Raw genomic sequence first — 24291 nt, 5'->3', positions numbered from 1 at the left:
TGTGAATGTAGCAGACGATTATAAACTTTTTTAATTTCAGAATAAATGAATAAAATGTAAGTAGAGTAAAAATAAAAAAATGCGTGTTTCAATAAATGCAAACTCCGTAGTGCATTATTTTCAAAAAAATTATTTCAATTAATTTATTTCTTTTAAATTTATAACTTTTCTTATGTCTGCTACATTCGCACTCGTAAATATGCGCAAGATACTTTTATCACACTAGTAATGGAAGTTTTTTTTTTTAATACTTTTCATTAATTGAAATAAAGTATTAAATATTAAAAAATGGAGCAGTGGCCAAAAATGCTACTTCTACCCTTCGTATAGAAATAACTTAAAAATTGCAAATCAAAATCTTCTTATTTTGTAAATTTTTAAATTTTCTGTTAAAATTACAAAATTATCTGATGTCTGCTATACTTTCAGTGTCATAAAAATGTGTAGGCCGTAATTATTAGCGATAGTAGGAGCAGAATACATTTTAAAATTTGATTAATTTCAAATACTCAAAAATTTTCAATGATATTGGATACCAAAGATTTTTGATAATCTTTATATATGTTTTTTCAAATGAATATGTAAATTACTAATTTACTAAAATTATAATTACTGATTAGACGAAGTGATTTGAAAACCATTTGATTTTATTGAATTCTAATCATTCAAAATTATTTTAAATTCTACCCCAGTTGCACAGAAAAAAGTTTTTCTGCCGCTTAGGTATTTTTCTGGTCACCTTAATTAGGATTCGTCAAGGTATGCCTAGATAATGTACACAATTAAGAAGCATGCAATAATTCAATGTCTAAAGGGTAATAAATTACAAATATTCTTAAGGTCATTCTAAATACTAAATTTGTTGTGAAAATTATTAAAGAGTCGATTCTGTTACCCAAGAATCGAAGTACGATTTCAGAATCACGATTTTTTATCGCATTTGACTTCTTAAAGATTATTCAACCAAAAGATTAGATAATTTCTTAACACTTTTTTGATTATTCAATCAGATTCGTATAATGCGGGCGAAAATTTTTCTAAAGTTAACTTAAAGATTTAAATAAATAAAAAATATAAGTATGACTGTGCGCATTTTCAGCTATCAATTTTAAGGGTCGGCAGTGCTTACCGAATTTCCGGGTTTTAGATTTCTAATTACGTCTTGAATATTCATAAGACTCAAATGATGAAAAATCTTCTGAAAAAATTAGTCCTATGCATTTTTCCGGAAGCTTAAAAAATTGCCGTAATGATATTCAATCAATAATACAACAAGAAATCTAATATTTGTCGAGTGCAGCTCAGTCTTAAGATTACCAATAGACAGCTATTTTGTTTTGAAAGCTACATAATGTCATCGGCAAATTTATTTCGAAGGATTTCCGTCATATGACAGCAAGAGTTTTATTAAGAACTTGGATTTTGGAGACGATAAACTCAATCTTACGGACGAAAACATTTCTTCTGTATTTTTTAAATCTTTCTTGACGTAAAATGTATAAAATTTATTTTGATGTCAAGTTGGAGTTTTATTTCAGATTGATTGTACTGTCTGATGATAAAGTAGACTTATCTTGATAGTTTTAAATATTGTCACTACGCGCGTTGTGTTTGTCAAAATAAACGTGACAAACACACAAATATTTTCAAAATTTATAATAATATATTGTAAAATAATATTTAATCGTTGATTGTCATCAAAATGAGTATTTTAGCAAAAGGATTCAACTTATTTCGTTCACAAGTAGGAAAATCCGTAGAAGGTATTTTTAAATTTATTTACACATTAATAAATTTATCCTAACCTTCAGAATGTTTAATTTTAATATCTTTTTGTTTTGAAATACTTTTAAATGGAATCTCAATAAAGTAATTTTTATGATACTGAAGTCAGCAGTTTGATAATTTATGGATTTTCTTTAAAAAGATAAATTATAAGAAAAACATGTTTTCAAAAATTGCACCCAGTTTTTTTAATTTTCTATATGGGCATTTTCATAGTTTTTTTTTTGTCATCGATTTGTTTACATCAAAATCATAAAATATTATGATCCTGAAGTTAACAGATAGTTAAAAAAATTAAAAATTTTTGAATTTGTTTTTTTAGCAATTTAATTGAAAAAAAAAAAAAACTAAAAATACCCCTATGGAGAAAATTTAAAAAACTCCAGGTGCAATTTTTTAAAATACGTTTTTTTTATCGCTTGTCAAAAAATTCAAAAGTTGTTAGCTAATTTCAGGATCATAATATTTTATAATACTGAAGTTAGCCGTCATCTAATAATTTTTGAATTTTTTTCAAAACGATAAATAATAAAAAAAAAACAAATATTTAAAAAATTGCACGTATAGTTCATTAAATTTTCTACATGTGCATATTTTTAGTTTTTTGTAATTAATTTATTAAAAAAAACATCCGAAAATTGCTAATTGTCTTCTACCTCTAAGATCATTCAATTAAATTTGATAAATGTCTAATTTATACATATTAATTTTACAGCATCAAAAGTATGGAGTCTTACAAAATCATGTGTCGACAACGCATTTACAGGTAATCTCAAAATATTTTTTTATTCCTATGATTGCGATTTATCTTCGTTTTTATTACCATTGGTAATGTCAGTGCCAAAGGGAAAATTTTAATAGCAGTCCGTTTCTAAAATAAAATCTATTTTATTGTCTTGCTCCAAGGCTTTTAAAATTTCCATTATCTAAAATTTAAAGAAATGAGGAAATAAATATACGACTCACTTGATATCTTTTATTTAAGTATAGCCACACTCATCATAATCATTGACAAAAAATCAATTCAATTACAATGATGAATAAAAAGTAGTAAAGTTTGAATGTAAGGAATAAAAAAATAATAAAAAGAACGTCAAGTCATGGGGTTCATCATTTGATGCAGCTTCTTGTCATTCACACTCCATGCAAAATGGACCCAAAGTCCTTTCGCAAAAGTATAAGCTTACCTCTTTTGATGATTCGTCGTCACACCGTCACACGGTGGAATAAAGATGTTTTTTTTTTTATATTTTTTCTTCTTTCTTTATGGCCACACTACCGTACAGTAGAGTTTAGTCAGTAGAGAAGAAAAACCTGGCGCCCAAATGATTCTCATGCAGAATGCCCACTGGCAATGATCAAACATCGATGGGAATTCGGAAGGGGTGACATGTCCATTTGCGGTTGACCAGTTGTCAGAAAAAAATTCTATATAGTATTATATATATAAATATATATAGATGTATAACGTATCTATACAGTTCTCAGGGAAATTTTCCGAGGTCTAAGGTTTTAGATCTTTGTATTATGTTTTTTTTCTATTCATAGATTTTTTTTTCGTATATTCCTTGTCTAATTTTTTGAAAAAAAATCCCACAGTTATAATATTAATTTACTTTTTATATTTCTTTTTTTTTAAAGATGTCCTATGGTTTTTTTTTTAAATCAAACTGGTTATGTTGCAAGATAATCTGGTATTTATGTCTTAAAAAAAAGTTTTATTTTTTTGTTGTTGTCACTAATAATGCAACAACGTAATGTCAAACGCGTAAATTTATGTGAATGTAGGTAAAATATAAAAGATGAAAACGAAAGAAAAAAGTATAGTAATACTTCGGAGAATTAACGATGAGTCTTTTTTTTAAAAAGTTAAATCAGGGTGAAACGTATGACAAAGGAGACGCAATATAAGTATACACGTGGTGGTTTTAAAATTTTTCGCAATGTAATCTTACGCATTGATCTAAATGAAAAAGGGGTTTTGGCTTTAGGAATTGGTCGTGCGGTAGATAATAAGGCTTTTGCTGCTGGTCCTCTCTTGCCTCAGTTAAAATCCAAGTTAGGGCTAAGGATTAGCTAGTGCTTGGTTTTTGGACATCTGTCGTATTGACGGACGATGGTCATCCAGTGAAATCTCAAAATGAACAACACAATGGTGTGTAACGTCCAGTGTTAAATTTACTCGTCCGTCATCGTCGTATATCGAGTGTGACAGCTTTACCGCGAAATGCTCAAAAAGTATAAAAAAAAATCATTCAACCTTTTGAAAATCTTGCATATTAATATTTATATTTATTATTTTTTTTTCTTTTACTGGAATTTTTTTGTATGACTCAATAGAAGACTTATAAAATCGCTCGCATATGTGCGTTTCTAATTTTCAATAAAAGTTATAGATCTCTTTGATAATTAAATCGATTATTTATGGAAAAATTTGTGCTTATTTATACTGAAATTCATTTGAAATAAATACAAAATTTGCTACTATCATGTCGCTATCTTCGTTCTTAAAAAATGAAGCCCAAATTTTGAAAGTTTTACAGGAGTCGCTGGAAACTTTTCGAGAGTATAATGGTAGAGAATGGATAAATTAATAGTATATTGTGTGACGAAGGATGAATCAAAAGGATTTCATATTAGAGTGAAGTTGGCTGCCCGAGCCGTAGGTTAACATCACTCGCAATCGGAAATCGTTTCGTTTCTTCCTTAGTTGGAAACAAGTTTTGTTAAAAAAAATAAGACGTACAGATGTTGGTCCTAGGAGTCATAGAAAATTTTTGTTTTTTTTTTTGTTTTAAAAATGTCATTTAAATTAAATAATTGTTTATATGACTAAGAATAATCCATTAATGTCCATATTTAAAATGAAAATAAAGTTGAAAAATGACAGATGTGTCGATTAATGAAATAATTTAAACATTATCTAAAAAAAAAATATTTAAGTTGGACAATGAGAAGATAGAACATAATGATCTAACATATTATAACGATTTTGATAAGAAATAGTTGTAGTGAGTCACAAAAATTTGATTTCAAATAATTTGAGAAGAAATAAATTATATAATACGGACATGTTTTGATTATATCAGCTCAAATATTATAACTTTTTGTTACAATTTTGATTAGCATAAAAGAATTTTGATATTGCACATTTGACAAAATAATTAAATCCGATAATTATAATATCATACATAATTATTAGGGGTGTGCAAATCGAGTCGAATCGAATACAACTATTCGATAAAATCGAATAATTTGTAACTTTTTAAATAATTCAAAATTTTTCGAATTGTTCGTCAATTGTTAAAGTATTCGAAAGTTTTTGAATCATTTTAAAATCATTCGATACAAATCGAGAAAATTTTCGAATAATTCGAGAATTTACGAATAATTTAGAAAGTTTCGAGTTTCCGAAAATTTTTGAATTATTCGATTCGATACGAATAATTCGTAAGTTCTAACTATTCCCACACCCCTAATAATTATTTAATATCAAGTCAATATAAAATTTCGATCGGAAACTAAAATATTACGTCTTGTTAACTAATCAAAAATATTACTTATACTATTTGCGCCTGAGGATCCAATTAATTGTTTTTTTACATTTTAGATCACAAAATCGTTTACGTCAGAGCATATAATGAAGATAAAATTTTTAGTGACTTAATTGATTGATACGGAAAATTTTTTGGATTAATATGATAATACGTTACGTATAATTGTAGATGTGTTATCTAATATCCTAATACCCATGATAAATATTACGATAATGAAACTCATACAAAAAAATAATTTTTCTAATAAAAAAAAAGAAAACAAATGTATTTTAAAAATTTCTTCGAATAAACGTTAAGTTTAACTGTTGAATAATATAAGTGAAAGTAATGTAATTCTAAGTGGCATCCCTCGATACTTTTAGCAAATCTTTACCTCAGATTTGCATCTTTTTAGACACGTATAATCCATATTTTCTCCGCCTACTACGACGAGTTCATCTAAAAAAAAAAGCTAAATTTACAAAAGAGTTGTCCACTTTCCAAGAGTTGTTATAAGAATTTTAGTGACCACCAACTGCGCGTCATCCTCTGTCTCGTCGTAACAATGTTACTTAATAAGCTTACGAGTGCACAGGAGAAAGATGACGAACATCCTGGAGATGAATGTTAAGGATAATATGTATACATGTATATCTATATAGGAAAAGAAGAAAATTTTAAGGGGTTGGACATAGCCAGTCTTTGGATGTCAAACTCGTCATATTCCATATTTCTCGCTCTTATACTTGACACATCGGTTGCTTTTTTTTCTTTTCCTTCTTCTTATTTTACACCACCAGGCATAAAGATTATTTTGCGAAAGAGTTTTTATTTTTTCTCGGTATACCGTTACTGAAATTCTAGTATTTGTAACGCTTGTAAAATGGTCACTAGGTCTCAATCTTTTTATTTTCCAGTTCACACCTGTTTATTTTTTATCCACTGGCAATGGAAAAAAAAATTAATTGATACGTATCCACATCATCGTTATTTTATTTTCGGTAAAAAAAAATATATTGGCCTCGAGTTGTATACTTAAAAAATTATAAAATCTGAGTAATTAACAAGTTAATGGCATGATGTTAATGTGGTTAATGAAACACAAAAAACATAATTTAATTATTTATAATGATACATCATTTAAAAATGTTTACAAGTAAATTTTTTTGAGGTCGTTAACTTTTTATTTAATTGCAGTTACCCACTCTACTGAGTATCTTGGATTAATGTACGATTATAATTGAGTAATTTAATGATTTCAGGTTTGGCTGAGTTCAAAAGAATGGGCTCTTCTTTATTTCAAATGCACAAAAAAGGCCCTCACGTTAAAAAACGTAACAAACGTCGCCCTTTGGACGGCAAACCCTTTGCCAAAGGTGTCGTCCTTAAAACGCTTATTAAGAAACCAAAAAAACCAAATTCCGCTAACAGAAAATGCGTACTTGTGAAACTGTCTACTGGAAAAGAAATGGTTGCTTATGTACCTGGTAATTTATTTTGGTTTTATTGAAAATAATTATCGCCACAACTCAATTACATAAAAATTTACTAAAATCTATTGAATCAAACTATTTTTCGTATAATGAAAATTTTTTTTTTTTATTACGATCAATTATAACAGTACTTAAATGACTTTGTATACATACTTCAATTAATTCATTTCAAAGTTAATGTTCTATCTAATCAACTATTATGAAGCATAACTACGTCTAAAAGATTAACGCCATAAAATTGTTTAGTTTCTTATCACACCATCTGAAATTTTTTTATTGTTAATAAATCGTTCATAAATTTTTTATTTCATATTTTTAGGTATAGGTCATAATCTTCAAGAACACAACATTGTACTTTGCCGAGTAGGTCGAGTAAAAGATACACCAGGAGTTAAAATAAAATGTGTCAGAGGTAAATATGATTTGCCTCATGTAATAAAACCTGAGCCGAAGTAAAAAAAAATATATACATTATTATATCAATAACTAGTTAATAATAAATAAAATATTAACAATACATTACTATAATATATTTAAATATATTACAAAAATTGACCTTTGTTGACTTGGAAAATTTTAAATTGCAGCTATTAGATATGCGTGGCTTAATAATTTGACATGTCAGCGTGCAATGACAAATTCATTGACGACTGTTATGTTCAGGGTTGAAGCTATAAAATTTTTTGAATAAGCGGTTCTCTGGCTCCGTTCTTTGACACATATTTTCCAGCATACATATATACAGACTCCACTTTTCGATGGATCTATATTATACTAGACTAGTCGGTAGATATCACTTGAACCCTTATTCTGTTTTATTTACCGTTAGTTGAACCACGCGTACGTCCTTCCACGTCACTATGCATAATACATTTGTGTGAGCATCGAGTCGCACCCAAGATACAAAAGAAAAAAAGGGCTCCTATCCACATGCCCCTTCATTTTCAGTATATTACGGAAGGGTTGCCGATGCTCTCCACTCGCATCTGCACTTAGATCCACCCACGCGACCACTGTCCATTGACCATATGACATGCTGACCAATATCCTTAAATTTATACTTGGACATTTCGTTCTCAACTACTTTTATTTATTTGATTTTCATATTTATTTTTATCTTCCAACCCATTACTATATATCAATACAATGTTTGTAATATTTATAATTTTTTTTTATCATCAAAGATTATCGACTAATCAGTCGCAGAAGATTTTTTATTTTTAAATACTATTACAGAACTTTAAAAAAAATTTTAATGATTGTAATTTTGAAAGTTAGTGATCTACTGATATCTACTGATAATTTAAAAATCCATACAATTTTTGTATGTAAAATATCTCAAAATATTTTGATAAATTTAAATAAATAATTTAGGTATGAGAACCTCGGTTATGACTTCAGGCGATGGTTGGAAAAAGATGACGATGCTGTTTCTGGGTGACCACATTTGTGAGATCTCATCTGCGATAAATGTATGGGACAATTCTAACGATGTTAAAGTTTTATTAGGAGGTGGGGTTCATAATTTAACAATTGTTGAATCATTGTTAATCCATAAAATAAGTTCAAGTTCAATCACACAAGTGCTTAATGTTATATGTGATTGTATGTAATTAGAGGTATCTTATCTGTTGTTTTTTACGCGCTTATTTTCTATTAATTCTATTTTATGCATGTGCATAAATCAATAATTTATTATTTGATAAAAATTCCATTGAATATTTGGTAGAAAATCTGTGTCTGATTATTTAATGCGTAAAATTAAATATTTATTAATTGTATTATTCAATTTAATGATGACTCATGGTGACATAATCGAGTCACAAATTCAATAATACGTAAAAACATTAATTGCTTCTTTTATCAGACCTTGACTGCCTATAAAATAATTGAACAAGTAATCAATGTTAAAATTGATTAGATTTCGGTATACTTGTTATAATTATTACTAGAGCAACGTCCCCTGATATCGATCATCGACCATAATTAGCTATCAAATATTTCAATTAGTTTTTAATTCAATTTTTTAAAATTATTGTAAGTATCGGAAAATTTTTTTTCCGTTGAAAACTTTTTAAAAAAGTTTTTCATAATTCTGGAGTTTGTCAACGTCTAATCATTTTTGGATTTTTTTCAAAACGTTAAAGAATTAAAACAAAAATATTTTTAAAAATTGCACTTATAGAGTTTTGAATTTTCTACATGTGCATTGTTTAGTTTTTTTTTCTTTTGTGATTGATCAGCTGAAAAGAAAATCCAAAAATTTTTAATTGTCTGCTAACTTGATTATCATAATTCTACAACTGAAATTTCATTCAATTATTTATCAATCTGATTAAATTTTTATATTAGTCGGATACTTTGCTTTCATTTTTTTTTTTAAAAAGCGAATTTTTTTTAATTGTATTTTAAATACATTCGTCTTGATACGTGCTTATGAAAACTACGGAGCATAATATTTTAAAAAATTAAATCAATATTTAAAAAAATAAAAAATAATTTTAAGACTTAAAAGCTTAAAAAAACATTCAACTTTTGGTACTGACCCACAGTCGATTGCTGCATTTCTCTTCAAAAATTAGCAACATATTATTTATGACGTTATTTTAAACGTCGCATTAAATTTTTGAGAATTTAAATAAATACTTTTAAGCCTAAAAGTTTCGTTTATTCTTTAAGATAAGTAAACATTTTTTTTTAATCTTAAAATAAACAGTTTTCTGCGACCCTCACGGCCAAGTTTGACATAAGTACAGCTTCATAATAAACAATAATAATTCAGTTATTTAAAATAAAACTGTCGAGAAGTTTGAATAGTTTTAAGAGTTAATCCTATACAATATAATCGAGTTTTTGGTAATCCCAATCGTAAAATTACAAACTAGTAAATAGAATAAAAACTTTTTGGGTCGACTGTAATAAACATTTGTTTACCTGTGAAAGTAAGATTAGTTGTGGGAAATGCGAAAAAAAACGTATGTATTGTTTGAACTTTATTGCCTTTTTGAACATTTCTCTCGTTTGTATTTCTTTTTATTTTCAAAAGTTTGCGGCAACACTTAAATTGTGAAAAAAAAAAAGAAAAAAAAAATACCCATACCGACCTTACCTAATGGTTTTTATACTTTTATGACTATCCCAATAACTACCAACTACCTACTTATATTATGCTCTTTAGAGTCCACGACACAAATAAAAGACCTACATAACATTGAAATAGAAATATTGGTTCAAGTACGACAAAACCTGTCGCCTTATTACGGTTTTCTATGACAATTATTCAATAATCTGCGTTCACTATTTTCGCACTATAACTTATGTGAAAATTATGATGAAAAGTTTTTAATTAAATCAAAGACAAATTATTTATTAATCAGTAAGTACCCAAGTAGCACAGATACACTTTTAATATGTCTTTTAAAAGGACAAGACAAATTTTTGTGTCTCATAGCAAAGTTCAAAATAACAAAAATAAAAATGTCAAATCAAAACTTTACGTATGTTGCAGATAATATCTGAATGTATTGAAGTTTTATGACCGTTAACGAAGAATACTAAAATTTTTTGGTGTTATTTTTTTTACACTATTAATTAATGTTAAAAAAAATGTGTGTGAAATATTAATTTTTTACACTATTAATTAATGTTAAAAAAAATGTGTGTAAAATATTAATTTTACACACAGTTTTGTGTTAATTTTCACAATTTTTTTTACTGTGTTTATTTTTGCGTTAAAAAATTTTTGAAAGAAGAAACTAACGAAGTAGCATTTTTGAATTTAAAATGTCGACCGTTCCTGAACTAGGTGACCAATTTCGTTTATCTTTGAACCGAAGCGAGATATATATAGGCATAAACTTTTGACTCGATGCTATTTTTGAAACCTAATCAACGAATTATGATAGGCGATGGCGGAATTCTTTAAAAATTTCATTCTGAACACAAATGCAATAGATAAATTTCTATGAAATCTACCAAAAAATTAACAGTTCTTATTTATAAAAAATAAAAGTTTGTATGTTAAATGACAAAAGGACGGGTGTTACGGATTTTAAACTCTTCTAAAAGTGTGTCTCAAACAAATATATAAGTGCTCTTCTTTCTAGGCCACAACTCTTTACCGAAGGGCTTAGTAACCGGATACCGTTTTAGATCTTTAGCTTAAAAGTTTTTGTCACAAATTTTCAATAGCGGTTTTATTTTTCCTTTTCATTCTACAATGTATACACAACAAATATATCGTATTATTTTATTTTTTAAAAATCGCCACCGCTAACTGATGCTCTGAATTTTCACCGCGAAAATATTAAACAGTGAATTGTAATCCTTTTTTTTTTATACATTAGTATTTATGTATTATGATTGGCATCATCAAGATTACAATCGCAACAACAATGTCTGAAAAAAGTAAATAATATTTTTGTTGTTATTTAGTATACAAATATCTCTATCTATATGTTTGCGATGAATATTCAATGTATTGAATAGTTTAAATGATTGAATGAATATATATAAGAATATATGTACGCAGTTGTAGGTGAGTCTCACTGGAGATTTGAACGATGGATGAGGTGAGGTGAGCACTGCAAAAAATCCATTTATTCAAAGCAACAGTAAACTTCAGTATATATACAACTGTATGTGGTATACCGTATTATTAAGAAGTAGAAGAAAATATGAAAGAAAGTATTTAAAAAAGAAATGAATTGAAAAAGAAATGGGCGTGAAGAAGGCCGGAAGTATGCAAATTGTTATAGTCTGTTGGCAAAACTTAGTCGGTGGTCTAAAATATTTTTTTTTCTTCTTCTTTTTGATGATAAATTGAAAAGTAATTACCCATCACACTGACCAATACATTTATTTACCAATCACCATGGGATTTTGACTACGGTCCAACATGTCTCTGCTTAAAATGTCTCAATATTTCTCACTTGCTGTTTACTATAAATATAAGAAAGAAATTCAATTTTTTTCATCATCTATCTTTCATTTTGAACGGGAACATCGCTACTGGATCTTTTCAATGATAACTGTAACTATTATATTATATATTAATGGTTTTTTAAATATATATATTGTATATAACTGAGACATATATGTGTCCAGACCTCCCTGGGATAGCTTTTCTCCTTTTTAAAAATTTCTTCGGCGCCACAATGTCTTATTTTTATTTGTTAAAATATTTGCTGTAGAAAAATAATGTTTATATATCAGCTTAAATATTAAAATTCTGGTATATATATTTTGACTAAATTTATGCAAACAGTTTACAATGACTTTTATTTTTAATGCGGCCTGTCAAAACTAGTCTAGACTAAATATAAGTTCGTAAATTATATTTTAAAAGTAATGTCTTGTTTAAGCTGGATTTTAAAAAGTAAATACCCTTAAGACATTAAGGAATTTTTCTTACGTCTACAGACATATGGGTTAACATGAGACGGTACAAATTTCACAAAGCAAACAAATGAAATGATTACTGGAAAAATGTCTACGTAAATTCGGTTGTCTAATTTGTTTTACCTGCAGTCTATAGTTTACATTTACGATTCTCGTGTGTAATTTTGTTTTATCTCTATAATTATATAGCTTACCTAAATACGTATTGTTCATAAATGTATACTTATGATATTTTATAATGCACAGCTTAAAATTATGCCCGTATTTAGATACGATAATATCTTTGAAACAATATTATCACATATTGTCTTACATTCCTGTATATGGAAAAGAAGAATTAATGAACACAAGAAATAAAAATGAAAATTTTTTTAGGACTAAAAAATATTTTTCAGCGCAAAAAAATTTGGGTTGCCTCAAGAAAATTTTGTTTTCATTTATAATGCAAAAAATTTATTGGGGCTAAAAATGTACGAATTTTTATTATGATGGCAACTAAACTTGAAACAGGAATTTATCGCCAAAAAATTATTATGCTGCACCGTATGTAATTATTATTGTGAGCCTCTAGAAATTTTTTTTTTTCTACTATAATTCCTAATTTAGACAAATAATATTCTTAAAATTTATCAGTAAGTTTTAAGTGTATAAAATATTGCGTAGTGTAGTATAATAATTTTTTGGCGGTAAATTCCTGGTTCAAATTTTATCGACAGCATAATAAAAATTCGTACATTTTTTGTCTCCATTATTCTCCATAATACAAAATATAATATGACGTTAGATTTTAATAATTAATTTTTGAAATTTCGAAGAATAATTAAAACAAATATATAAAATAAATTTAAATTTAGATATTACGTAGGTTTACATGATTACTTAGAGTTAATAGTCATACATCCGGTGTGAATATTGAGCTTTCGATGTTTATCTGTTTAAGTAGATTAGAATCAATAATTAAATTAAACTTTAAGAATGACGTATTATTAAAATTATTTATTAATATAGTTATGTTAAACTATTGAAATATAATACATATATACATATAATAATAACGAATATAATATGACATTACATTGAAATTAAAAGCATTAACTTATCCGCAAGATTATATTTGAAACTAAGTAATTACAAAAATTTTATAATTAAATTTTAAAACTAACATTTAAAATATTATATTTATTATGATAATTTTATTTAATGCAGGCTCATTCAATAACGATAACATTAAGCGTGTAGGTGAAGATTACATGTATTTTAAAATAAGTATGTAGTTTGATCTCTCATTTTGCCTGGGGAAATTTATTTAAAGCTAGAAAAATCACGTAGGCCACTACGGCGCGAGCCATCGTTAATTATTTTTTACATAATGATATATTCATATCACTTAAATTACAAAACATAAACCTTAAAACTATTGTCCAACTATATTTCAAGTAAATACATAACGATAGATTTTCATATCACTTAAATTACAAAACATAAACCTTAAAACTATTGTCCAACTATATTTCAAGTAAATACATAACGATAGATTTTCATATCACTTAAATTACAAAACAAAACGAAAATAAATATGAAAATTATTGTCGATCGTTAATATTTTGTTAATGGAAAAAATCAGATAATTTTTTATCTTACGCGCATGTTTTTAAAATTCTACTACTGCGTCTTACATATTTTTAAGCGATGTAATGAAGTAATAATTAATATTTCATATGTATTAAAATATGAGTCAATTATTCATATATGTATGTATATATATTAGGTCATTGTATTTTTTAATTATTTATTATTTATTTTATTTAAAAATATAAAAATTAAATTTGAAAAAAATATATATGACAATTGAGACATTTGAGTCGCGTTAAATTTCATGATCAAAAAGTAGCAAATCTACCGTTAACTCTTTTGATACAGAAAAAAAATTTTAAGGGAGAGAAAAGTTGCAGATGGGGTGTGGAAAAGTGCATTGACCAGAATTTTTATGTACGTATATATTAGTATGTTCTCATATATACAGCTAACAGATCATCGGTAATGTAAAAGGAAAATATACAGTAAATATATATAACGGGTTGCGGTTGGTTGTGCACTATTCAAATCTGGGTTATATGGTCAAAAGAGCAAAATTTGTATGGGTGGGAAAAACCTATATACTAAGTTCACCAGGTGAATAGGATGGCATTGAAATATTCTCAAAAATGAATACACATAACGGATGTGTGTATAGAAGTGTGTATAGATGAAAAATAAGTTGTCCTTTTGACAAAAATGGGCCTGTGCATATTTCAAGGACTAAATTTACCGTGATAAGACGACAGAGTTCACAATAACATTTTTTTTTTAATTTTTTAAATAAAATACACTTTTTTCCGAAGTTCGTTCGTCCGAAATAGATACTTTTCCTTTTTCCGGCTTATAATTAAATTTCGTAATAATTTGCGGGAATATTCAATTTATTAATTACTTAGTCATATAATTAATAAAATGATATAGTTATTTTTATACTTATTTTTTGTACAAAAATAAATAATTTTCAAGAGAAATAATGTAGGCGGTTAGTTTGATATTCAAAACTAACTTTTTCAACAGATGCTCCAAAGTTTTAGAAAATATTTTTGACCATTTCCCCGATGTGGGCTAGGTCCAAAAATTTCTGTCATCTACACAGAAAAAAAAATTCTTGGCTAAAGAAAATCTTGACGGTTTCAGAAAACGTTTGTTTTTCAAAATATTTTCTTGATTCAAAATTTTTTTTCTGTATACAAACCAAGCAAAAAATTGACTTTTGAGTTTTTCAAATTCAAAAAGTTTACAAAACTTAAATATACAAATGTTATTATTATTATTCTTTCTTTTTTTTATTAATTTTCATTTTACTCAAAAAAAAATTTAAGACTTTCACTCCTTATAAATAATAAAATTTTTCACATAAATTATATTGATTAATATTTGAGTAAAAATGCGTATTATGTTCAAATATATTTTATCCATATAAAATTTATAAATTTAGTAGTAATTTAGAGTAATATTTCATCGTCAGTTGTATAGACTGGCTTTCATCAATAGAAAATATAGAAATAAGTAATAAATAAGGATTATATAAATGACCTAGAGTTATAGTCATTACAATATATACATCAGCCATACGTCCATTATTCAACAACATTGTGAATTCAAATGCTACAAGAGTTGAACAGCATCGTTGTCAAGAAACAGTACGAGAAGATATGCCGCCTACGTCAAAGCCTAAAACGTAATGGTTCTTGACGAAGAAAAAAAGGAGTAGATGCGGGGCGGAAGTAAAAGCGTGTCAGTAGGGGCACTCGGACACACTTCTCTCCCAGCAAAATTTAAAAGTTAATAGCTTGAACCCTTTCGTCTGTTATTTGTTCATTTTTCGTAAATTCTACTCATGCAATAATTTACAACGTCTTTACGCAAATTTTTCAGTAAAATAACAAAAACTGTCTATTTTGACAACGGGTGAACTATTGAAAGTCTATGCATGTATAATACCAATAGAGGCATGAAGAAGGTAAAGGTCATAGTGTAAAATCATAAATCATTTTACGAAAACAATGGAGCTCTTGAAATATTGCAGAATAGTATCAAAAGGGTTAACGCTACTTTGGACCTTAAATGTTATAGACAATCTTTACAACATGCTTAGCTACCGAAATGACTTTTCAACTCGTTTAACTTCAGCAGTATTACCTGCTATATCCTTCTGTAAATACATATATAAATTGTTCTTGAGAGAATTAGTCAGCAGTCTATATAAGTACAGCTCTTACTGTAATAAGTCAAAAGTAAGGGATTTAGTACACCGTGTAAAAGGATTTCTAAATATTTCTATGTACTTTTTTTTTCTAGCTACATACCATATTATTTTTAACTAAAATTTTTCTATTATGAACCGAAAATTTTATTTTACGAATTATATTCATGGACATTTAAGTAAAAAATATACATATTTTTGTAACCGTATGGAAAAAAATGGGTCTGTAAAAATTACAGAAAAAAATCTGTAACATTTACAGATAAAATATGTTATTTTTACAAACAATCTAATCTACTAGCAGATAAAATTATGTAAAAATTACATATTTTCTCTGTAGATCATATATTAATACTTAATGTAATATTTACTGATAGCTTATGTAAAATTTACACCAGTACACAGAAAAAAAGGATTTCTTGGCTCAAAAAACTTTTTCTTATTCTAAGAAAATTTTTACTTAACCCAAGAAATTTTTTACATTATAAAATGAAAAAAAAAATTTTCTCGGGATGAGAAAATCTTTTTTTCTGGCATGATGTTATCATTACATAATAGTTTTATAATTTTAGAAGTTTGATTTTACAAAAAATTTCGAGTATTTCGGATTTTTTTTCTTCAACTATAAGTTTTTGAGAAAATATTTTTTAAAGATCGCACACACAGACACATGCAAAAATATTTTTGTAATTTTTGCAACTTTACTATGTAATCATTACAGCCTCAAAATATAAAAATTACATATTTAGATTTACAGAACTCACAATGTAAAAATAACATTTTCTATTCTGTATATATTATTATATTAACAGTATTATTATATAAGACAATTTGCAGATAAATTTCTGAAAATTTTACAAACTTTTCTGTCATTTTTACAGACTTTTCTATTATTTTTACAGAACTGTTTTTTTTCTCGCGTGCAAAGAAATTGCAGCTACAATCATAAAATTGATAATAGGAAAAAAAAAAGGGTCTTCTGTCATAAAATTCATCAGCGAATGACCGGGATTAAAAACATAAATGCCAGCCAGAAATTTTCGGCTGCTTTATTCGTTTTATTAAAAGGAAAAAGGCAATATAATTTTTTTTTGTTTGGCTTGTAAAAATCCAGGTCTGAGTAGCCTTGTATCCAGATTAACCCTTGAAGGTAAATATGATAAATGAAGTAAGTTGTAAATTTAACTTTTTTTAAAAATAATATTAATATTTAAATATTATCATAATTCGATGACATACATATTTAATAAAATGACGATAAATAATTACACGTGAGCATCATTCGTATTAAACATGGTCAGTACATCGTAGTGTTAATTAGACAGCGGTAACTTTATGACGCATGAAACGTACGCTACCACTTCCAATAAATTTAGACACGCGCCACAACTATAAATTTCGTTTGCCTATTGGTCATTATAGTTTACTCCCACTATTTAAAATATTTCGGTTTTCTATTTCCTCAATTCTGGTTTCTCTGACTCGACTAAAGAAAGTGTCTTCTCCTACCCTATACTATATTGTGGTGGCTTCTCACAAGGGTTGCTGTATATATAAACCAAGTTACATCTCAGCAGAACTTAAACGACTGCTGTCCATCGGCGGATGACCACTTGCTTCGTCAACCCAAGTCTTGCAATCAGTTTCTTGTGTTTTTCGTCATTAACTACGGAATAGTGCCGGTCTTAATTAAAAGTTTTTAAATAATTATTGAATTATTTTTTTTATTATTAAATTATCTAACGTAAAAATAATTATTGAATTTATAAAAGTGTTGTGAGTTGAGTCAGTGTTTGATTCGGAATAAACCTTAGGTAAGAATTTTATTTTTCTTCAAATATTTTAAAAATAAAATTTTTTTTCTTTCAAATAAAAATAATTTACTAGTTTTTATAAATTAAATTTTTATAGTTTTATCATATAAAATAATTTTTATTGCTCTAAATTAGTTCAAGGCATTTCAAATTTTTTAATTCTTCATAAGTGATTAGTGAGTGTGGTTTTATTAAACCTGTAGAATTTAATATTTAGTGAAATCATAAAATATGTATGAATAACTATAAATAATTAATCAAATGTTTAACATAAAAATATTATTTATAATTACAGCCGACCAAAACTCATCGCAATGGACACTTACGTAAATTCATCTGCGAAAAATGACCACGCATTGGATTATACATCAACTAAACAAGTATTGAATGAAAAATCCGAAATGGCAGTTTTGGATCTTTCTTGTAAAAAAGATCAGTTGCAGGACAGTCAAATCGCCTCATTTAATTTGAGTCCAGTATCATTAGAAGCTAGATCAGTATCGCCTTCAAGTGAGAGTACGAACGGCCAACATCATCAGCATCAACAGCAGCAACAACATCATCGCCATTATGATTATCATGATTATCACAATCACGACCGTAATTCATCTGAAGACGAAGAACGGAAAAGTCCTGAAAGTCGTTCCTACATGGTAACACCGCCTTCGGAGTCAGATTCACCAAAAAAACCAAGATATCAAGCAATTTCACCTCAGACAAATTCACAAAAAGCAGAACTTGCTCAACATTATTACCCTCTTTCATCACCAACATTGTCTGTTAATATTCCCATGATACCACCAGTACCGCAGCCAGTATTACCATTAAAAAATAACAGTATTCCGTATGTACAACAAGCGTTAGCACCGACGACAAATATGCTAGCAATAAATCCAAAGGTATCCGAGCAAGCGTGTACACCTGACGGCAAGAAAGCACCGCGACCATTCAAAGCGTACCCCAAAGATCCACTGGCTTTGACTGGCCCGACGGAACTCATGTATGATCACAATTCAAAAGAAGCTTACAATGAGTTTCGCAAAAAGATGCTTGAATCTGTGAGAAAATCAAACGATGGTACGAATATTAAAATGAGAAGATTGAGCAAAAATTCAAATTTACCAACCAGTACTATTGATGATAAGGACATAGCTTACTGGGAGAGACGAAGAAAAAATAATGAAGCTGCCAAACGTTCACGCGACGCAAGGCGGGCTAAGGAAGATGAAATTGCAATAAGGGCGGCGTTTTTAGAGCAAGAAAATATGAAACTCAAGTACGAAATTATTGCACTTAGAAATGAAACCTCAAGGTTACGTTGTATGGTTTATCCTAGTTAATGATTTGCGAACACAAATCATAGATACAGATAGTTCCTTTGTAAACACTAATATACAGTCCAAACTTTTTATAATATTCCCCTTGATTTTTAAAAAAAACGTCTGGAACGTTTCCGTTTCAGGTCTCGGTACAAGACTAATTAATTAACTGATAAATTAATTAATCCACTATCATTACAGCGATTCTTTTAGCTTCTAAAAAGTGCATACGGCGAACTTCCAAATATTTCAAACGTAATTAGAAATCTAAAATATGGGAATTCGGTTAGTACCTTTTATCCTTAAAGTCTTTAGTATTATAATCTTATAGCGAGATTCGGGCGCAACTCGATGTCACGTATGATAGTAAGAATCGAATACTAAAATTTTTTTCTGAATAAGAAAATGATTTGATCCATGCTAATGGTATATCTGCATATTAGTCGATTCAAATTGTTTTGAATCATTTCAAATAATTTTGTTTAATCAGGGCCTATCATCCCGATAATCTTACAACGAGGTTGGACTGTAGACATTTCATAAAATTAATTTAGTGTACGCTAATTTTTGGAAGTTTATTTTGTTATATAAAAAAAAGTTTTTTCTTTTTTTTTTCTTTTCGATTAAAACAAAAATGTCATAGATAATTTGGCTCATCGTAGTTACAAAAACGGAGTATGATTTTCTATAATTTGATATTATAATTTTTTTGTTGTATTTTCAATGTTTTCGTTTTTTTTGCGAATGTTAAATTGACTTAATGAAATTTAATTTTATGTGATGAATGAGCTGTCTGGTAGAGCTGTAAATCCAAAGTGTAGATACTTAAATTTATATTTTTTTTTTCCTAATTCAAACAAGTATAGATTAAACTTTTTTTTTACGATGAAGTTATAATACTTGACGTTTATTTTAGATATAAGTAACAGTAATTTATCGATAGTAACAAAAAGATGAATAAAGAGTGGGAGAGATTTATTGTAAATAATTGACTGAAAGTAGTCTAAGTTAAAAAATGTATATAATATGTATTTATAAGGAATAAAAAATCAAAATAATAAAAATATATCTTTAAATTAAATATTTTACTTGAATTTTATTTTTAAATATAATTTTTTATGTATAAAAATATATATTTACATCATATATAACTTAAATATATAATTTTCAATTATACTAGAGGTAAAGCATCATTTAACTCCATTAAATCATCATTTTCAAGAATGTTACTTTTTTGGGTAAGACTTTTTTTATGTGAATTCTGAATTACTTGCCGTGGAATAAACATTAATGGTGATGTAGTTTTCGCTTTTGATGTTAATAATTGTCCGTATGTAGGAGTAGAAGACATTGAACTATTCCCAGCTGCATTATAGTTATTATCAATTTTTCTTTTACACTGCGACGTAAAAGTTCTGAGTTTTTGATTTTTATTCAAATCAACTTTTAATCCTTTGTTGAAATTAATCTCATGTTCATTTAATTTTTCTATATTTTTTTTATCCTCATCAACTTCCATTGCTGTTTCTGGCTTTGTGTTACTCTTTACTTTTTTTTGAGGCGCTTCATCGTATTTAAATAATTTTGAAAATTTATGAACATCACTGCAGTGTTGCTTTCTTTCTTCGGGATTTTTAAATTTAAGGTGACAGTCTGAGACGTAACATTGATACTAAATTCAAAAAATTTAATTAATTATTAATTTTTTTTTTTTCAATAGTTTGAATCTAAATATTTTTATAAATAATTTTTGGTGAATTTAAAAAGACCGCTACTTCTTGAAATTCATAAACATTCGATTCATATTTTAAACGTTTCCCGATGTATTTTTCCGATCTTGACGTATATTTATCTCTTAAACCAACAAAGATAGTCACGCTTGTTTTTAAGAATGAAGAGAAAAGTTTGAAAAAAGGGAGACAAGTTTTTTAGCTGATTTACATAAGACATCTTGAGACAATTTGTGTGTAAGACGTTACCAAGAATCAAAAAGCAAATTTGTGAAAGATTTTAGCACAGAACTCAACTCGGATTCCATTATACCTGAACTTTTCTTCATTTTTGACCTCTACTACGAGCTACCCAGTCTCACGGTAACCGATTTTCAACCCAGGTTAATTTACAAATGAACTTTGGAAATCTATAATGCAGTCTTTAGCATTTTCTAGAACCTCAAAAAAGCACTAAGAAATTTTTATTTTCAAAAATTCTAATTTGTCTGAGAAAAATTGCTTTGAAATTCTTATTTACTGTACGAGTGCAACAAAGACAGTTCCGTTGACTCTCCTGAATGTACACGGAGAAATTATTCTTGTTTGAAATGCTTATGGTGTCATAGCAAAGGCGGACTATGTCGGCCACCTAACGGAAATTGACATAAACTTGTGGCAAATATTACTATGCGTGTAGTTTACTCTTTAGAAAAAAGTGGCATTCGATAAGTCGGAATTTCCAGAAAATTTCTGCTTCTCCGTAGACCTTGTCCGAATGAATAGAATTCAACTGTATCATAAATTACAATACCCATTGTAAATTTGACTATAACCATAGTAATTTTTGAAAAATGAGTTCGTGTACAGTCGAACTCCATTAACTCAGAGTCTACGGAGGAGCGGAAATTTCGACTTATCGAATTCCCCCTCTGCCTTAAAGAATAAACTACAACGCATGCGTTTTTACATCTACATGTATGATGCATATATAAATATACACAACACATACAAATGTATAGTATCAAGTGGGAGTCGCGTAGCTCGTAGTGGGGATCAAGATTCAGGGGAAGTTCCGAGTTAATGGAATCCGACTGTACTCTGATTAAAACATCTCATAGAATCCAATAAATTCTCACCAATTCTTATAGAGGTTTTATGAGAATGAATGAGTTCTATGGAAAAGTGCTATAGTTAAGTATAAATCTTATACATTCTATGAGAATCTACCATTTATTTTTTAAGCAGGGCAGCGTTTCACCTTTTACCTTAAGATTCAAAATCATGGAAGACTTCCTTAAGAATACTATTCCCTATCCAAAAGCTTCCATAGAATCCATTCAAATGGGTCAGAAACCGCATAGAATCCCATAGAGTTGTAATGGTTTCTATGCGGTTTTCATTTTTGACCAACTTGAGTGGATCCTATAGGAACTTTTGCAAAAGGCTACGGCATTAACATTAAACGTTTAAAAAATAAATACAATCAATTTAAATAAAAAAAAAAAAACGGGAATCCCTTAATGTAACCTCCGCAAGGTGGACGAATGTGTATGTCTTTTCACACATTTTATCTATTAGTTTTGAAATTTTAATTATCATAATGATTATTGTGTAAAGAAGACAGGCATTAAAAATATTGTGATAATAAAAAGTAATAAATATGATAGTGAACATACCATAGGTTTTTTATCTGATGATACTTTAAAAAAACTATCATGAGTTTCTTCAATATGAATTTCTAATAATCGTGCATTAGCTTTTGTTTTTTTACATTCAGCGCAAGTATATCTGTGAAAACTATTGTAGTGGATTTCAAAATCTAAAAGATTTTCGAATTTTAATTCACATCCTGGTGCATTGCATTTGAATTCTTTCATCCTGTCAACAAAATTAATATGATTAAATTATAGATATTGATAAAAATAAAGACACTTGTCAAGGTGATTGACCGTAATAAATTTAAATTAATGATAAAAATTATAAAGGTCAAATAAAATACTTACATTTGATGGAAAAATTGCTCCTCGTCATCTGTCGTAATTCCAGTTCGTTGAAAAACTTTACAGACTCTATGAGATTCATTCAAAAATGGATCATCTATTTTTCTTACGCCTATTCCGATATTCTTTAAAAATAATTCACAATTTTCTGATAATTTATTTCCGGTCATCGTTAAAAATTAATTGATTTAAACAATTTAACAAACTTATTATCAATAAGGTTTCCGTGAGTCTCCTTCACTTATCGAATGTCAAAGATAACCTCAACTTTACAAAATAATAGATTTGTTTGAAACTATAATTAATGTGATAATTCCGATAACAAATAACACAGTTTTTAACTTATAGTTGTCTTATATAAGGTAATAAATTAAAAAATTTTAAATATTATGAATACTTCTTCATAAGATTAAAAGAAAATATTTTTAAAACTATTGTGCTGTTGACACATTTATTTACTTTTTTTCATCCCGATTTTGACACTCGAGGCGGCAAATTTGAATTATGTATAGTAGACAATTTTTAGGGTGACTTTCCATTTAAATATCTACTGACGAGAAAAAATTTCGCTCATTCTCAGCTAGTATTAAAAGACTATTACTGCAATATAAACTATTAAGTTTTTTTTATAGATTATTTTTTTTTTAATTTTAAGAATATATTCTTATTTTATTTATAGTTCTAATTATAATTAATTTCAATGCTCATGTACCCAATTGCCAATGATACTAAAAGTAGCAGACTGAAAAAAATTATTTCTTTTAAATAAAGAAGTAAAATGTTTATGAAAAAAACTTTCGAAAATTGCAAATCAAAAACTTTTTGTGCATATTATAAAAATTATATTTAATTACAAGTAAATTGTTTAGAAACTTTACAAAATACCAATCCTCTGCTAGGTACCAGTATCCAGTCCCACTATATATTTCTTCAATAAAATGACTTTAAAACATAATTTAATTAGATGTTAATTATCTTGCTTATTAAATGACACTATTGTCTATTTGTTTTAAATCCCTTGAATTATTATGAATTTTAATGAAAAGTCCAAAGGATCTGCTCGGCTGTCCAATTTCAAAACATTAACTGACAAAAATAAAATTTTTGAAATATGTATTCAAATATGAATTATGTTCACAAGACTCCACTGGAACTAAAAATACTAAAAAATAGATTTCTAAAAAGTTGTTCCTTCCCAAGTAACACACGTGGCTTTGTGTATTCTTTAAGATAGAAATTTTGAGGCTGTTTTTTGACTTATCGATGACACCAAAATGTTGACCAAAATCTGTTTAAAAGACCTGAGACGAGTGACGAAAAAAAGTAAGTTACAAATAATGGTAAAATAAGTTATCTAAATAATTTTTGAATTTCAATGTCTTTTTTAAAATGAGAAAAAGACCACAAATTTCCTGTAACCCCTAGGACCAACATCTACATATCTTATT

The 24291-nt window shown here is 27.7% G+C and overlaps 3 protein-coding genes across 4 annotated transcripts; 2 read left to right on the top strand and 1 right to left on the bottom strand.

Annotated features, from left to right (window-relative positions):
* Positions 1–1609: 1609 nt before the first annotated feature.
* Positions 1610–7331, top strand: LOC103568203 (40S ribosomal protein S12, mitochondrial). The gene is made up of 4 exons (XM_008544953.2): positions 1610–1763; positions 2501–2551; positions 6584–6808; positions 7134–7331. Exons 1-4 carry the CDS (start codon positions 1703–1705, stop codon positions 7268–7270), a joined length of 474 nt encoding a protein of 157 aa, XP_008543175.1. The 5' UTR covers positions 1610–1702; the 3' UTR covers positions 7271–7331.
* A 10097-nt stretch (positions 7332–17428) lies between these two features.
* LOC103568205 (protein giant) lies at positions 17429–20193 on the top strand. The gene is made up of 2 exons (XM_008544954.2): positions 17429–17812; positions 18108–20193. Exon 2 carries the CDS (start codon positions 18127–18129, stop codon positions 19150–19152), a length of 1026 nt encoding a protein of 341 aa, XP_008543176.1. The 5' UTR covers positions 17429–17812; positions 18108–18126; the 3' UTR covers positions 19153–20193.
* A 22-nt stretch (positions 20194–20215) lies between these two features.
* Positions 20216–23390, bottom strand: LOC103568206 (zinc finger protein 511). Of its 2 annotated transcripts, XM_008544956.3 has the most exons (4): positions 23050–23390; positions 22847–22968; positions 22520–22721; positions 20216–20803 (listed from the first exon to the last, which is right to left on the bottom strand). In XM_008544956.3, coding segments are annotated over exons 2-4 (705 nt in total). In that variant the 5' UTR covers positions 22849–22968; positions 23050–23390; the 3' UTR covers positions 20216–20302. The 2 variants fall into 2 exon arrangements, with proteins under 2 accessions (XP_008543178.1, XP_008543177.1); XM_008544955.3 differs by having other exon boundaries at positions 20217–20803; positions 22847–23388.
* Positions 23391–24291: the final 901 nt, after the last annotated feature.

This window comes from Microplitis demolitor, chromosome 4 (genome assembly GCF_026212275.2).
Source record: "Microplitis demolitor isolate Queensland-Clemson2020A chromosome 4, iyMicDemo2.1a, whole genome shotgun sequence".
NCBI lineage: Eukaryota > Metazoa > Arthropoda > Insecta > Hymenoptera > Braconidae > Microplitis > Microplitis demolitor.
This window is presented reverse-complemented; position numbering and strand designations above follow the sequence as displayed.